The following is an 18,374-nucleotide window of genomic DNA, read 5'->3' as shown; positions in this document are numbered from 1 at the left end:
AATTAGTTAGTGTAGTTTGGAAGCGGGTTCGGCCCATTTATCAACATGGGCAGCAGCTGGAGCAGCAGCAGTGGCTCTGACGCACAGCTCGTGGCGGCAGCTAAGATACTTCAACCCCACTGCCACATTTTGCTTCAAAAAATGCACTTCTTCTGGGAGTCATAACTCCGTCAGATCTAAACACACAAACAAGATACGGATATTTCTAGATTCAGTGTGACCTAAAAATTTGGAAGGATTCATTATCTGTCACGTGCCTTGAGATGAATGACCCATAAATCACTTTAGACATGGTAGAAAAAAGACTCTAGAACTCAGGGCACTGTGTCAGACTTTGAAAACCCCTACAGATGATGTTAAGGAAAGGAATCACCATAGTCATTTGCATTCATCCTCCCGGGCCCCAGGGCTATCTGTCCCTCACTTTCATACCAACTGGCACTGCCGTCCCCTGAAGCATTTGGATATTGGATATTTTCTCCACCTCTCTGATGATGAATTTTAAATATCTTAAAGGCGACATGATATCCTAACTAACAGTTACCATCTCAAAAGACATTAATGTTGTGTAGGTTCATCCTGGCATGAAAGACAACAGAGGAAAACCATATTCGATTCTATTCAAGTGGCATTATCGTGACTTAGAATGCAGTGGAGCCAATTGGTGCTTTTCTAACAGGACAGCAGGCTAGTAAGCACTTTTCCCCCCACTGCATGAAAAGTCTTGACAAACATTTAGTCAGTATTGCTGTATCAACGTGATCTAAAACATCTACCGGGCATACACTAGCCCACAGCCTCTCACCTAGTAATATACAACCGCAGGCTGATCGAGAGCTGTGAACAGCCTCAAACTGAATGAATTATACACAATAACCACAGACAATACAGACTGCTGTTCCTTCAGGTTAAAATAACATGCTCCCCAGTTGACATTCAATTATTTATACAAAAATCATTTCACAATCTCTTCTTTTATCAGCACAAATTCTGGGCAGAAATGGCTTCAGCTAACCAGTCTCACAGACCCATATTTTTAGGATCAGCAGGATTCAGAGAAAGGATAGATTTTTTCTATACTAGGGCTCAAAGATTACACCGAAATGACACTTCTAGAATTGGGAAAAACGGCTCGCGTCCACCACACAATTCATAGCATTTTCAAATATTTAACTAAGTGTCGGTTTTGAACCCTGCAGGGTATGAGATGTGTGATGGTCTCTTACCTGGAACAAAGCTTTCCTGGACAACATCCTTATACGCCCACCAACCCTCATCAAGCTTGGATGTAATAGGCTGAGCTACGGGGAGAAAGGGAGACAGAAATGGGAAACCAATTAAATTAATCAATCATGACATACATGTACACATATACAACACACCAATCAGCCACGACATTAAAACCGGTTTTAATATAGTTCCCATTCAAGGGAATGGAAAAGTGGTCTCAAGACTTTTGGAGCCCCGCTTCAGACATATGTACACACACATATATATATATATATATATATATATATATATATATATACACACACACACATAGGCATTCCAGTGTTGTTTTCTTTATAACAAATGTGCAATGATGTCAATATAACTTACACTGTAGTTTAAACTGGTTTTGAATCACAACTTGCCTTTTAAAAAAATGAGTTAGTTGACAGCTTTTCATGAAACTGTATTAACTTGCAAGGAAGCTTACAAAGTAGGTCAAATGGAGATTTGTATGGAGGGAGTCCCTATGGTGGGTCTCCTACAGTACACATTACGTCACACTTGTGTGTTGTGTGTGTTTCTGGCCTCAGGCTGCAACTGATTGTGATGTAGTTCCACTGCCGGCCCGCCCTGCGGACTGCACCCAGCCTGCCTTGCAGCAGCAGTACCCTTAAAACAGAGCCAATGGGATCTGATGGACATATCTGAATGGTAGAGTTTGTGCTGCACCAATGCAGAAGCAGGTCACTCGCATTCTCACCTATTGTCAATTTGGTGTAGTGAGGACACCCCTCCTTCTCTGAATACCACAAGAAGATAAACAGGGGGTTTTGAATCAAGTTTTTAGACTCTGTGGACCCACAAAACGGCCTTCTCAGCTCCTACAATAAAAATGCCAAAATTAACATTAAGTCGCTTTACTCACGGAGCAGAGACTAATGTTTTCCTCAACAAACTGAAATATGTTCCACAAAGGAAAATCATCTCTATCTGTCTCTCTCTGTTTCTGTCTTAAACATGTGCACACAAACACACACACACACACACACACACAGGCACCCGCATTCTCCCCCTCTCTCTCTTTCAGGTAAGAAAGCTGCCATGTAGCTCCTATCATAAATTTTAGCTGAATACCCGAAGTGGCATAACATGAGATTCCTCCTTGATTAATGCAGAAAACCAAGTATTTCCAAAGGGTTCACATAGTTTTTCTTGCCACTATTAAATTACATTTCAACTTAAATAATTTTCCATGCCAATAGAGCTTGTTTATGAAATTCTGATAATTTAATTGGGATTTTGTCTATTTTATAATACAACAGAAAGAGGGGGAGGCCGCTGAGTTGGTCAAAAACAAATTTAGAAATGACGTTTCAGAAATGAAGAAGAATCGTTTCTCAAAAACTGCTTTATACATGTAATCTAAAATGTGTGATTCAGTGTAGGAAAATCCAAGAAATCCATTCTTCCATGAAATAGACACTACAGACTTTGTAATAAAATGTGCCCAATTTTTCCACAGAAAATTAGAGCTGGATTACAGTTGTAGCAGTGTTTTCATCTGAGTGACTTGAGTAGGCGGGAGATCTCTTTTAAGGCAAAAAATGAATTTGGTTTTAGCTTTTTCAATCATCTGTTTGACACTTAAAGAAACTCTGCCCTGCAGATTCATGGTTATTCTAATTTCTAAATACATAAGTTTATCCTTAATAGGGAGTCTGCAACATATGCTACATGCTGCAATAATATTCTACAATAATATAGTAAGCTGTTTTATAACAATGTCCCTACTAGCACCAGAGACGCCCTCCAGGTTACTTGCTTTAATAATGTGACAGAAAACCTGTGCAACAAGAAAGAAGAGCTAAACAAAGACCGGACACCCCTGTCTAATACCTGTTTCTAGAAAAAACCTTTGGGTGGTGCCTTTTTTTTTCCACATTACTATTTCCATTGAGTTTTAATAGTGCTGTGAAAAGAAATCCCCAAAACCTTTTTACCCAGTAAAATATAAAAGGAAAGAGTACAAAGCCATCTGTGATGAGATCACAGATGGCACAGTAATCAATGAGGTAAAAGGCCAGTCTTTTAATACTATATATATAACTGGTACTCATAAACCCTGATTGCTATGGTTTTGCCAGAAGATTCAAAAAGGTCTTAGACTCAATTATTGATGAAAACCAGACAGCCTATAATCGCTGTTAAGTAATGTTACTATTCGTCAATAGCAAATCTTTTTTCAGCTTGGAAATTCAAGTTGCAAATTACAACTTTTGTCAAAGTTGCAGGCAATGAGGCCCAAGTTGCAATGAAGTTGCAAGTAAGTCTGGAAAAAGCTCTTAAATTTAAATGTAATTCCATCATTGCCTGGTGACTTATTTTTTAAGGTGATTCATGGCATCTAGAATGATAAGAGAATTAATTGATTGTATAATTGAATAATTCAGTCATTTAATATTATCAAGGTAAACCAAAAGGGCTAGTAATACACCTTCAGTAAAGTGAAACTTGATTAAAGTGGAATAATACTTGTAACAAAAATTCAATATTTCATCATGTTTCTGACCCATCTACACTGAATTGAAAAGAGTGGTGCTTTGCTTGTAGTTTTTCAAGTTCAATGAAACAGGCAGACATTTGCTCCCCCTGCTCTAACCATTTTTGTCTTGACCGCATGAAAGAACCCTTTACTTGAGTTTTGATACTGTAGCTCAGACAGTTTTGATTGTTCTTCGGAGAGACTATTTGTAGGACTTTTTGAAAGGGATGTGATTTCCGATACAACTGACTCTTCAGAAGCATGTCTTTATTTAGAAAGAGAGGAGCAACCTCAAATTTTAGAAGCTCCCAATTTAGACCAAAAATTCCTTCATTTTGTGCCTTTATCCAGTGCTCAAAGAGCTAATCATCTTCAAGTTGGCATAACTTATTAATAATCTTTCCAGCTCATCTCTCTGTCTGTAGCAAGAAATAATATTAATACTGATAGAGATAGCTTTATGGTCAGTTCATGGTGTTGTTTTTAATTAGCAGAAATACTGTCTCCGTCTGAGAATTTGGAGACAACTATAAGTATAAATGCCTAGTATATGTCTAGGGGCCTTTTTTGTTAGACCAAGTGTGGGTCGTCCACTAACCGGAAGGACGGTGGTTCGATCCACGTGTCTAAGTGTCCTTGGGCAAGGTACTGAACCCTAAATGGCCCCCGATGTATCATCGGTGTGTGAGTGTGTATCTGTAGAAGGCGCTGTATGTTTAGAAAAGCTCTGTGTGAATGGGTGAATGTGACAGTAGTGTAAAGCGCTTTGAGTGGATCGTTAAGATGAGAAAAGCGCTGTATAAGTGAAGTCCATATACAATATCCTGTCGGCACTGAATTTAGCACTCCATAAAACAATAATATAAAATTTTTCTATAGGCAATAGAATTCAAAACATTGGGTTGTCTTGGAGGCCATCTATCCACAACTTCATCCAAGAAAATATTTAAATTACCCCCTGTAATCAAATATGCATCATGGAATTTGGGTAGCAAGTCGTCAAAGTCAATGTGCAAGTGGATCTTGCACAGATTCAAGTAAACGATCATTGTTAGATTTTGAGTTAAACCGGTAAATATCAACAATAATTCAATGTTACATTAAACCACCTAAGATTTAGACAAATATAATTAATCTGAGTGTCACAGCAAGAACGCACAATATCTCCTCCGGAGCTATTTTTTAAACATGAAACCCATGCCTAATAATCTGAACCATGACACAACCAGATATCCTTACCCCATTTTGACTTCTAAAAACTAGTATCAGTAGAAACTGAGTATGACTCTTGAAAGAAAACTAAATCGGTATTTAACCGTCCAATGAGCAAAAATAAGGCTTTACATTTTAGTGTCTCTTAACCCCATGGCATTTAACGAGACAATAGAAAAAGACACTCAGACTGTTCAACTGGCCTATGTTCCAATAGGACAGCGACTAAATTGACATCTGCATTTAGATCTGTGGGAAAGACAGGACATAGGGATGGAAACTGTGGCCTACAGCGCTCATTTGATGACTGTAACCCTCGTGCATTAGTGCCATATGTGATGAAACAGAGAAGATCAACTTTCCTCAGGTTGCTGAGAATGTGAAAGCAGGACGTGATCAGACTGTGTCAGCAAAAACAGTCCGTCAACAGTTCCACAGAGAGTCATGTCATATTATATTGTATATTATAGTAGGGTTGCAGTGCATGAACCCCTTATTACAAAGGTGAAGGAACATCTGAGAGTTCAGTGGTGCAAAAACCACAGGAACTGGTCTAGAGAGATGTGGGAAAAATTGATATGGTCGGATGAGTCATCCTTCACCATATTCTCAACAAGTGAGTGAATGGATGTGTGGCGTACACCAGGAGAACGGTACAGGCCTGAATGCTGGACCCCACAGTTACGGGTGCTGGTGGCTCTGTTACACCTTCAGGGGTTATTCACTGGCATTGTTTGGGTCCACTTGTCCCCTCAGGGGGAAGGGTCACTGAAATCAATACCAAGTTGTTTTGAGTGATCACCTTTATCCTATGACGAAACATTTCTATCCTGGTGGTCTCTTCCAGGATGACAGTGCCCCCGTCCATAGGGTACGAGGGGTCACTGAGTGGTTTGATGAGTATGAAAATGATGTGAATCATGTGCTGTGGCCTTCACAGTCACCAGATCTCAACCCAGTTGAACATATATGGGGGATTTTGGACCAACGTGTTAGACAGCGCTCTCCACCACCAACATCAAAACACCAAATGAGGGAGCATCTTTTGGAGGAATGGTGTCCATCCCTCCAGTAGAGATCCAGAGACTTGTAAATTGAATGCTAATGCGCATTCAATCTGTGCTGGTGGCACGTGGTGACCCAACACCTTACTAAGACACTCTATGCTGGTTTTTCATTTAATTTGTCACCCGTAACTAAAGTTGTCAACAGTTGAGAACAGAAGGTCCCTTTTCTGGTGGAAAAGTAAGAAATTAAATATCCAAAATTGAATCTACCTTACTCATGCAACCAAACAAAACATATGTGCCCTTAGGCACATTGTACTTGGTGGTCAACCAGATAGAAGAATCTCTCCCTCCCTCCCCTGTGATGAAAGCTCTGGCGCCAGCAAAAAAAGGTAGTCTTCCCTGTTGCTTCGGCCTTCTCAATTTCAGGCCATAACTTCTGCCTTGTCTCTCTGTCTCCTCTTGAGAAATCCTCCTTAAACTGCATGCCAATCTTTCAAGTAGGACAAATTCTTGGAGCCTTACACACAATATCTCTGACACTGATCAACCAGCTTATCCTTTCCTCCCTACAGGATATTTTGGCAAATCTTGGTAGCTTCAAGGCGAGTGTTCTCAACAGACGCTGGTGTCCCGATCACCTTCAGATTCCATCTTCTCATGTACAATTCCATATCATTAATTCTCATTCGTACCATAGGGTACTATATTATAGGCTGTTCCACCGTGTTGATATGCTGCTAAAGGTTAGTTATCTTCTTAGTGACTGCTTTGAAGTCAGCAGAGACAATCTCTACCTTGTTGGATAAGTCAGAAATCTTGCTCTCCATCATGTCAGATCTACAGTTATCAAGCCTTATTAAGTTGCCAAGTTGAGCCAAGATCTCATTTAGCTATGACTGATCAACTCCAAATGATTTTATCTTTATAGCCGGAGACTTAACACTGGTGGGAATTCCTGTTTGGTTAAGGACAAAGTTTTCCCCCTCATTAAGTCTTGGCACAAGAGTGCACAAATTATATCCTCTCAGACTGCCATCTTGGCTCCCTCCTGCATTTCTTGAACTACCCTCCAGGAAAAAATAGCTCTTGGCCACAGCGAGTGATAGAGAGCTGGTCTGGTCTCTTTTTGCCCTCCCTCTGGAGCTTAATACATCCATGCTCTGAAGGGAGTCCAGTGTCCAGTGTCTGGTGTCTGTCACTCCCAGTCTTGCTGTTCAGGTAGCTAAATTGCAGATCCATTGAATCTACTTAGACAAATGCTTTCAAAACAAAGAAAAAAAACAATATAATAAGGAAAGTCCTGTGCAGAAAATATCTGCAAAGCTGTGACTGGGACTGCAAAGTTTAAAGAAAAACATTTCACGTTAAAATGGGTTAAGGAGGGTTGCTTGCACCAAACGCCCACATTTTAAATCGGGTCACCTGCTCAGTTTTATTTTTTTAGACAATCATAAAGTCTGTTGAAAAGTTATTTTTCTGTTTTATATTTATTATTTCATTTTTTCATCGTTATATTCTAATTAAACCTCTCATTTTGTGTTTTTTTTATTTTGAACCTTTTGGTGTAGTCAGTAAGCAGAAGACCAGTACTGTGAAACTCAGATGGTTGGGTGGCATTCCATCAAAAAAGGAGAGTTATGTGGCTTATGTTCACCAGGCTGTAATGCAGCTTGCCTGCTGTGTGCCGAACTTAACCCACAGATGGTTCACCAGAAAATGCCAAACAGAAATCAGCAGGCGGCTGGATTTTACTTGCTTGCCGGGTTAACAAGAGATGACATTGCTGCCTGCATGTCTGTTTGAAAATATCACTGTCAGCAGTCCGGACTCTCACATTTTTTTGAGAAGTCGAAGCTGACAGCTTCAGCAGTGATGAGTATGAAATTCTGACTCATCCCATTGTAGTATACTCTGTTTGTATCTGACTAAATGGACGCTTGCCTCACTGACGCAGCCATACTGTATGAGCTCTTTGACATACTGACAGTGATATTCATGAACTACTTACACGGTATATACATCTACCATTCAGCCACAACATGGAAACTGCTAACTGGTTTTAATGTTGTGGCTGACCAGTATATATATATATATATATATATGTGTGTGTGTGTGTGTGTGTGTGTGTGCGTGTGTGTGTGTGTGTGTGTGTGTGTGTGTGTGTGTGTAAAATCACACAAACACACACGCACGTGTGTATACACACACACACATATATATATATATACAAATACATATATATTCACAGTGGGAGCCCGTTTTAGTCCGCCTGTGTATTTATGGAGTGCGGTATAGGCTACTACTACTATGATCTGCATGTGTGTGTATACAGTATGTGTGTGAGTGCATCTGACTGAGGGAGAGGCTACTGATCAAAATGCCGGGTTATGATGTGTGAGTTCTGAAGCATGAATTCAATCATCTCAATGGTCTGAATCTCTCCAGTGTGCACTGGCTCATGCACTGTATGTCTCTTTGTCCAAGGAGCCTGTTGACACATAAGTACTGTAAACCACACACTGCATTTAAAAAGTGAAACCACTACAGGTAATGGTTTACCTCAGTGGCAGGTGAGGTGTCCTATATATTTAAGCATTTAATGTTGACTTACTGTTCGTAATGGCATCACTCTCACCTTGCCCTTACATTTCTATGTTGTTCTAATATTTTAAAGGATCGTAGTTCCTTTTGCCTCCTTACCTGATGAAGTACAGATGATATATGTTTGCAGAATCACAGATATATCCCAAACGACATGCATTCTTCGTTCAATTCATGCTAATTTTCTGCAGCTATTGCGAGACGGCGCTTTGCAGGGTCGCACTTCCAGACGACACGGCCAAACTTTGAGCATTTTCCGCTCGCCTTTGGTTCTCCTTATCCCCGTCTGTCCCTCACGGAGCACCGAGATGGTTTGCAGCCTCGCAGGAGATCCGCCCTCACAGCCTTGTCCTCTTTCGCTTGGTGCTTGGGCAGCATTTCCGCGTTTTTACCCGCGTTTGTCATTTATCGGTCCGTTCATCCACCCGTAAGAAAATTCATCCGTGAAATCTTTCGTTACGCATTTCCCTATTCTGCTTTTCCTTTGGTGGATGTTGGTGGCGCACCTTTCGTCTGTGGCGTATCAGGCAACTTTATTGACAACGCAAAGTGCACCAAGAGCGCACACGCTGACAGAGACAACATGTTATGATACTGTACGATGGCAGAATTTTATCTCTGTCCCTTCATTTCAGCAGGAGACAGGGGGAGGGGGGTAATTTATCAATGGGAAAACCACAAAGTGTGATGAAGTCAGACATCTACTCAAGGTCCAAGGAATATAATAACACTGCTTTGGGCACGGAAAAACTTCACTGCACACTATAGTAGTGAGAGCCTATACGATATTACAAGCAAATACTATTAGATCCCATATGCTTTTATTCCAATCCCAAAATGAAGAAAAGAAAGAAAAACACAGTCAGTGATAATCGGACTGTCTGAGCTTAAAAAGAAAGAAATCACCCAACACGGTGATTCATTTTATTTCCAAAAATTACAATGACATACAGTAGTCGCAGAGCAGCTGACTGTGGATGCAGTGTGATGTGTGCAGATAGCCTTGCCTGCTTGTACTGACAGACACCGGGACTCCCTCCTGTGGAGGTTGCGCGACCTCTAGCGTTAGTTTTGGGTTACTTCTTTCAGAAACAGTGCAGCGTTACTGTCAATGAGACTGAGCATGCTCTGTGTGGAGGATGAAATGTGACATAATGACACTTAGAATATGGGGTATATATTGTATGTATGAACAATACGTTGATATGTTGAGAGTATCAGTCAGTCTTTGGCCTATTAAATGCAAAACATAATACTTTGATATTTTCAACTATTTGATCAAATCACCAGGTAAAACCATCATTAAATCCAACAAAGATCAAGACCAAGCCTTGCATAGCTTAGTTAGCTTCAACCTCTAACATATATAATCAAGGCACATAGCCTGAACTTTATGAAAATGACATCCCAAATGTTATACAAGATCTAACAAAAGCTTGGTATGAGAAGAGTATCCCGTGAAAGCTGAATGTTTGTCCTTTGTCTTACCTTTTGTTAGGAATCTACACTTATACAACAATGAAAAGTTATCATTCTTTGGATGCCCACAGCTATTTTGTTATTGAATGGGGGCAAGTTGTGCACTACCATAAACCAGCCAAATCAGACTGCAGAGTCTTCAAAGCTGACGTGAAGCCATCCTGGAGGGTCACAGATATTTCAAATTACAAATGGGCTGCTGTAAGGAGTAATGGCGGCCTATTGTAACTGTATGGCAGGGTAAGTTAAAAGCAGAGACCAGCAAAGTACAACTTGACACTTGTGACTTGTGTTAGGTTATTACAAAACATGTACTTGTTCAGTGTCATTGTCTTCTTTCCCTATTAGGCTTGGAGAGACATGTTCTCGTGAGGGGGTTGTACCTTTTAAGCTACAGGCATCTGTCTGTCTTGGATACAACAAAGTCCCACGCACTGGTCTTGAATGTGAATGGAAAAAGGTGTGCACGAAAAAAGTAGAGCCAGACTTAATTAAAGACATTGAATTCTATAGTGACTCGACCAAGGCAGAACCACCTCCCAAGAGATGCAAAGCTAAATGCCCTGTGCCACCACCAACAGAAGCCCAGAAGATTCAACTGTTGAAGACATTGTCCTCCACAGGAACCAGTGCAGTGGCCCTGAGAACACACAAGGAATTTACTAGATCAGCAAAGCCGTGGTCTATCAATCTTAATGGCATATCAGAACATGATGTAGTAAGCACCAATAGAGAAACTGTGAACCAGGCAAACAGTGCCTAATTGTACAGACAAAGAGTTGGGAGGGTCACGGGGTCAATTGCACACAAGGTCTCCACACGTCTTCTACCACTCATTAGTAGAATATGTCAACTCCAAAACAGAGCCATTAAGACCCCAAAGTATCTTCTGAGGGATTGACATATCAGCTAGTGTTCGGGATTGGCCAACCATAACAAGGTAACTCCACGCAGATTTATCTGCATGATCAAGCAGGAACATCGCATGTCAACAGGCAGTTGAAGAGGGCTGGATTCAGAGTCTTACTGGACAAACCATTCATTGGAGTCTCCTGTGATGGCTATGAAATGTGCGACTGCTGTCGGGCAGGAGTTGTTGAGACCAAGTGTCCCTACAACTGGGGCCAAAGACATGGGTGGCAGTGTATATCAGTGGCTTCAAGACCCCAGAGGAAACCTGCAGAGTGCAACTGGTTTAAAGAACGATCACCTAATTTACCCAGGTGTAAAATGAATCAAAAAAGTCAATAGCTCAAATTTATTTGATTGCAAATTGCCATACAAGTTTTTTTTCCCCCTGTGTTGAAATGTATCGAAGAGAGGTGGGAGAGCTCAAGTTTCTTACAGTATGGATGGGTACGGTATGTATAATTGTTTTGCAGGCGCAGATGGAGTTGTTTGAGACAAAGAGTCGCTACTGTGAGTTTATAACATGGACTCCACAGTTGTGTGTCATCTTTCAGGTACCCAGAAGCAAAGACGTCATCTGCACTGCTGTAGGAACCAGCACAGATTTCTTTTCTTTTAACATTTGACTTTCTTTTTAAACTCCATTTAGAAACAAAAATTCAAATCGGTTATAAAAAAAAATTTAACTGAATATTCATTATCTATTTCATCATCCCTCTCACCATCCAGATGTACAATTAATCTATCATTTTCATACATTGTCTATCTATATCAGTGCTTCCCTGGATTATAAAGAGGTTTAGATGGTAACATTAGCAGTGAAGTGGGTTTCACACAGGACTGGGACTGAAGACTCTACAACCCCACAACAACTTTAAGGAACAAAGATTAGGCATATATATATATCACTGTAATGTAGTTTTATGTGCCCATGAAGTGAAAAACAACTTTTGTCTTATCTCACATCTCTAAATGGACTTTACAGCTATGAACCAAGACTAAAAAAAAATGCCTCTTTACATTTCGTCACATTTTTCATGTTATTACAATGTAATTTTTCTCTTTTCTCGGAAAGCAGCAAAACAATGCCCATGAACTATCCTGAAGTCGGGGGCGCACACAAAATTTCAGGAAATAAAATATGGTTATCAATTTTAAAATAATCCCATGTCTCCCCTCCAGTCATATAAAGCTTTCTTCCTACTGGTCCTCCTTTGATTAAGCAAAGGTTAGCATTAACTATTTAACTATTCATTTTGCAGATATGGTTGTTGTTCAAATCAAGTCCAACCTGAACAGCCTGTTTAATTTGGAAAAAAATCGTAACATGGAACCGAAACAGGGTCTGGATCACTTAGATAACTGGGGAAAACCCTTGGCATTAATGTTTACTAACCAAAGGATGTGTGATTAGGGACTGGGGCATAACCCTGGCAAGTTGTGGTAGTGCCACTATTGCAGGCACTGAGGCAGGGACCAGCGGAGCAAACAGCAAGAGTGCAGTCAAGGGCAGGAGACAGGGCAGCAGAACAGGAAGCAGTGGCAGTGAAGACATCATGGCAGGCACCAGCAGAGGAGCAGACGGTACTTCAGGGATCACAAGAGGATAGTTAGACCTGTAAAGCAAGACTTTTCATGCTAAAGTTCATCATACATGTGCAATCATTTAGGTCACTGGAAGTAAGCAATATTGCCCACTAATATTGCAGGTATGGGGGTTGTCATCTGGGACCGTATCTATGTGGGTTATAACTGACATGAGGAGAGTGACAAAAATCTGTTGGGACATAATTGTCAAAATAAAATCATCACCCCAAGAACCTTAGCATTCACTGTTGTTTATTTTTCATTGTTAACTTACCAAACTACTGGATAGGTTGACTAAAGCTGCAAAGCCTCTTGTCTGTGTTGCCTTTCATCCCTTAGGTTCTTCACCAGCCGCATCACAAGCGGACCATCCAGGACGTGGAACTGTCCCTTGAGGACCCCAAGTTTGTGTGTGTGTGTGTGTGTGTGTGTGTGTGTGTGTGTGTGTGTGTGTGTGTGTGTGTGTGTGTGTGTGTGTGTGTGTGTGTGTGTTTTAGAAAGACTGCTCTCATCATTTAAACAAATTATTTCACATTTAAAAAATACTGACAAACCTTTCAACTGTTTTGCTTGTAAATTATGAAATAGGTCTAGCCATGTCATCATTAAAATTGTGAGTAATATAGTCGACCTGTCTTAAGTTCCTACCTATGTGAATACTGATGTTCAATTTCACCCATGATTTCTCAGTATCTTTCTCTCTCCTCATTGAATTTCTGACTGCGGTGTAGTGGAAGATTGCAATGTTGGTCTTCTTACCAAGCTTTCAGTTTTTTTGGACACTCCATCCTTATTTCAAAGCAGTCAGTGATGCTTGTCAGACGGGGAAACTGAAATCGCATCTCAGATAGTAGAGAATCTCATATGCACTTGCTATCAGGCCAGCATATTACAAATGCCATTTTGGTATACATGACATCTGTCCACTTACTATCCCAGCATGAGGGACAACTGGCCTTCTGAAGTCAATTTACAGAGTCGACTGATTTGAATGAAATGAGTAACGAATGCATGGCGTACAACAAAAATGGTCCGGGATACACCAGTCACTAATTTGCATTTCTCATTTTCCTCTTTCAAACTGCTGGCTTTAGATCTCTGTTGTGCCTCATCCCTCTTTCTCCTGGCAGCATCCCTTTCCTCCCTTAAAAGGATACTCCCCTAGTAAAGCTCTTCTGTTGTTCGGTGTTCTTCAGGTTAGTTTGGGTTGGGATTTCTGAGGGTCTTCAGTTGTTGGCAGTGCTGCGGCGGTGGAAACATGCAACTGATGACGCTTCTTTCTGTTTTGCAACCGCCGCAGCGAAGTGGCTGTTTTCACAGTGTTGTGAGGCTTGTGGTCTGGATGAGACTACATTCCATTGCTTTTGGAGCCTGAAACAACATAAATTGTTTAGGCAACAAATCAAGAGTTGACACAAGATAGCCAAAATAATTCCGTTGCTAAAAAATCTACTGTGGTAAATAAAGATGATTTATCACCCATCTCTGCCTTTCTCTCACACACATACAGAGTAAAAATTACAATTCATTTATGGCCAAAATAGAGCCAGATATGGAGGGAAGTTGGGGTGCATTTGATGACTAAAATGATGATGGGACAAGTTAGCTGTTTGAAGGCTAAGGTAAGATGTGCGTTAGCTAGGGCACTGGTAAGCATAATAACAATATTGCATAGCTTTCTGATTTATCTAAATTTCACGATAACACAAGATGCATACTGTCAAAATGCTTTAGCTTAAGATAGAGTGATATAGTAGCCTAAAACTGACATTTAGATATTTGACTTACAAGTGACAAAATGCTTGCTGTACACGTGGGCATGTTTTCCCAATCTTCCTTATCGCCCATATCCACTTTTGTCTCCTGAAGGCTCAGTTTTTTGGTTTGACAGCTTATAAAATCTTCTCGAAAAAAAAAAAAGTCTTGAAATCACTTCACATTGTAGATTATAAAGCAAAATATAGTATATTTAACATGAATAAGCAGATGCTGGAGTCAAGCCAATAAAGCAATCCTGCCAAATTTAAAGAAGATTGTGAAAACTGTACTCATTCTGCAATAAAACTATGGTGTGGCATAGATCAGGACAAGGGTACAAAACCATTTCTAAAGCATTGAGTGGTCCTAGGGGCACAGTGGCCTCAATAATTTGGAACTGGAAGAAGTATGGAACCACAATGACTCTTCCTTTAGTTTGCCATCCAGACAAAGGGACTTTGAGGCAAGAAGGACCTTGGTCAGGGAGGTGACCAAGAACCCAACAGTGACTCTAAAAGAGCTTCAGGCGTCCTCTGCAGAGACAGGACAACCTGCCGGAAGGATGATCATCTCAGCAGCACTCCATCAATCAGGATCAGCTGTGGCTCAGGTGGTAGAGCAGGTCGTCCACTAACCGGTGGTTTGATCCAGTCCGCATTTCGAAATTTCCTTGGGCAAGATACTGAACCCCAAATTGCCCCAGATGTATCATCGCTGTGTGAGTGTGTGTGTGTGTGTGTGTGTGAATGGGTGAATGTGGCAGTAGTGTAAAGCGCTTTGAGTGGTCAATAAGACTACAAAAGCGCTGTATAAGTGCAGTCCATTTACCATTTAGAGAGACAAAAACTGAACTCTTTCAGCAGAACAAACACCAGGCACTGCTCATGACCCGGCTAACACCATCCCTACTGGGATCCTTCTCAGTGCCAGGGACAGGGTAACTAGTCAGAATGGATGGAAGGATGAATTCAGCCAATACAGAAGGGTCCTTGAAGAAAACCTGCTCCAGGGTGTATTCGCCCTGAGTTCATGAGTGCAGAAAATGACCTGAAGCATACAGCCAACAAAACTGTCCTTGAGTGGCCCAGCCAAAGCCCAGGATAAAACCCCAAATAACATCTATGGAGAGTCCTGAAGATGGCAGCTCACAGACGCTTCACTGAATTCTTTTGTAAATGAGAGATGGCGCTTTTTTTTTTCTAAGAACATGTTTTCACTCTGTCTATATGGGTTATTGAGTGTAGACTGATTGGCAAAAATGGCTATTTTATTCATGTAAAATTCAATCTACAACACAATAAAGAGGGCAGAAGGTGAAGGGGCTTTGAATACTTTCTGATGCCACTATATACTGTGTCTACATGCATGCATTACATGATTTTGTATTGCTCGTGTTACACTGTGCTTTCGCTGCCTCATGTGGCTGGGTCTGTCTGAGAACTTATACTCTACTTACACTCTATGTAAAGTGAAGTCAGTGTCTGATTTATAATCATTATGAAACCACAGACTTCAGTTCACACCAGACCAAAAAGATTAGAATCAAAGGTCTGGCACAGCACAGACTTCCTGAAAGGGAGAAGAAAACAGAAAAAGACATTAGGTTTCTGATAAGTCAGTTATTTACAGTGTTCTTCTCTCTCTGTCTGTAAAATTATTATTCTGTTCCCCGTATCATCATCATCATCATCATGACTTGCCAATGTACTTTTTTAGACTTCAGTATTTTTAATTGGCACATTTCATCACAGCAGCTTATACATTCCAGTAATTGGGAAAATTCTCTCACTCTGTCAGCTGCTCCTGGCTCTTCATGTAAGTCACTGTTCAGTATCGTCCTCTGTGAAATTCTTCTTTTTACTCTTGTATTACATTTTTGTGAACAAGACTTTCCCACAAACGAAGCATAACAGGCAGCCTTATATGGCCACTTTAGAGGCATTAATTAGGCTAATGATTAACTCTCACAAACAGGTGGTATTCATCAGTGTGAAATGAGAGATTTACGACAAATTTGTGCAGTGAAGAGTTAAGGTGAATACAACTTGGAGAGCTCATACACTATAAAAAAAAAACCATACTGAAGTTCAGTGTAACCAACTAATCTCTGTCCTGTTAACTAATTGTAAACAAGTTTGGTCAATTTCAAGTTAAATTAACTTAGAATTTGTAGTATTTATTTTCAGACCAGTCTAGTGTTAATTTTAGAACTTGTAATATAAGTTGTTCCAACTTGAGTTCTTTTGACTTGAAATGACAAGTTGAATGAATGAACCTCTGATAGTTCACTCAACTCATTAAATGAAGTTTTAAAAGAAACAACACTAGAATGTTAAGAGACTTCCCACCGTGCATTGTTGAGAGTTAAAATGCTCCACACACTCTCCTTTGTTGCAGTTTGAAGAAAGGAGACATAATGTAAAATTGCTGTGTGTCTTTAATTACTGAGTGGAAGTAATTGTAATGATGTTACAATATGTTCTGCTTTGTTTCTACCATTTAAGTTTCAATACCACATGAGAATAAAGTGGAAAGATAAAATACTTACACACTGTTCCCAACATATGCTTGCTGACTCCAAACTAATGTCGCCTTATTGTGGCTTCATTAAAAATGTAGACAATATTTTATGTGAAATTAAAGCTGCATTAATAGAAGTTGGTTGATTTATGACTGAATATATGAATTTCGAGGAGGGGTACCAGAACTGTACCATGATTAGTTCTGCTGTCAGTAATGCATTCTGGGGGTACTCTGGCAGCATCCATTGATGCATGTCAAATGACACAATGCTTTGCAACGCAGCCAGTGTGTGTTGGAAATATGTTACTCTTAGTTTATTACAATTGAGGCTGGTCACAACATCACAGGATGTCACGTCAATGATCCATGAAGAATCAAAATCCATGAAACAGATCCCAAAGGCAAAGGGCCAGAGATGGATAGGGTCAACCTGTAAGGTGTGTCTGGTGTCATCTGCTACAAACACGATCTCCTAAAACCAAGGAAATCTGTCCATAGCCTACTTGATGGAAGCCTAGAAAGGTCACGGAAGCTCATCAATTTTACATCATTTCAAGATAACAAATTCCAAATTTCACAAAGTGACAGAAGTCAGAAGTTGCAATATTTTCTATCCTGTTCTCTTGTGATCACAAGTTAAGTATCTTGTTATCAATATCAAACAACTGAGTTAGCTCAAAATAACAAGATATGGAATTTGTGATCTTGAGATAACAGAATCATTTACTCTTGACATAAATGTTTTGACCAAAAAGTTGTTTTGTAATTGTCTGGTTAATTTGCAACCCCTAAGACCTATTTGACTGTCTTCTGTACGGAATGTCACAAAGCCACTTCCTCCTGTGCTCAACTAAGGGGCCATTCCACAGATTTTACATATCAAGATTAGCTTATTCATCATGGTGGGTATTAATACGTCAATACGAACAGTTATATAATGTCTTCTGTGGCTCATTGGGGCTTTCGTAAGGTTAAAAAAATTACTAAAAAATTCTTAACAGAAGCTTCTATTACAAACTGCGGTTGTGCCATTTAAAAGACATGGAAATTTACCAGGTAGGAAGTGTCTCATGAAAAATTCTGTCAAATGGTATTATGTGAAGTGCAGGAGCCGTAGGGTATAAAAGTCATGATATGGCTCTGCCTCTGCTGCATCAATTTTAACCATTCTTTTTTTTAATCTGTCCTTTGCAAGTCCTGTAAGAGTATGCCTTTAAACTCAAATTTAAGGTGATCTGTAAAGCAAACTCAGTTTCAAAGGTAATAAACCAGTTAGCTTCCTTAGCTTGGGGGATTTCACTATTCTGGCTCTGTCCAGAGGTGACAAACTCCACCTACGAACACCTCTGAAGCTCGCTAATTCCTGGAGGCTTGTTGTCACTGTGAGGTTTCCAGAAAACCACCGGAGGCACATGTAAGCAACCAGTGGTTTGGCCTAGAAAAGTCCTGCACATAAGCCTCTGTAACACCACAACATGTTGTTTTTACAGTTTTGTTTTTAGAGGTTCAGGTGGGTGGATTTTGTAATAAATAATAGCTGC

At 40.2% G+C, this 18,374-nt stretch overlaps 1 protein-coding gene across 1 annotated transcript in view; it reads right to left on the bottom strand.

The window, feature by feature from the left end:
- LOC120788088 (carbonic anhydrase-related protein 10-like) overlaps positions 1-9,055 on the bottom strand; it is a 125,657-nt gene extending 116,602 nt beyond the window's left edge. Inside the window, exons 1-2 of the mRNA XM_040123595.1 lie at positions 8,677-9,055; positions 1,227-1,301 (exon numbers count right to left, since the gene is read on the bottom strand). Of these exons, the coding sequence (XP_039979529.1) occupies positions 1,227-1,301; positions 8,677-8,737 (136 nt within the window). The 5' untranslated portion in view covers positions 8,738-9,055. The remainder of the gene's footprint in view (positions 1-1,226; positions 1,302-8,676) is intronic.
- Between the last annotated feature and the right edge of the window lie 9,319 nt (positions 9,056-18,374).

The sequence above is a fragment of the Xiphias gladius genome, chromosome 3, assembly GCF_016859285.1.
Source record: "Xiphias gladius isolate SHS-SW01 ecotype Sanya breed wild chromosome 3, ASM1685928v1, whole genome shotgun sequence".
Classification (NCBI taxonomy): domain Eukaryota; kingdom Metazoa; phylum Chordata; class Actinopteri; order Istiophoriformes; family Xiphiidae; genus Xiphias; species Xiphias gladius.
The sequence above is the reverse complement of the archived record's forward strand: the minus strand, read 5'-3'. Positions and strand labels throughout refer to the sequence as shown.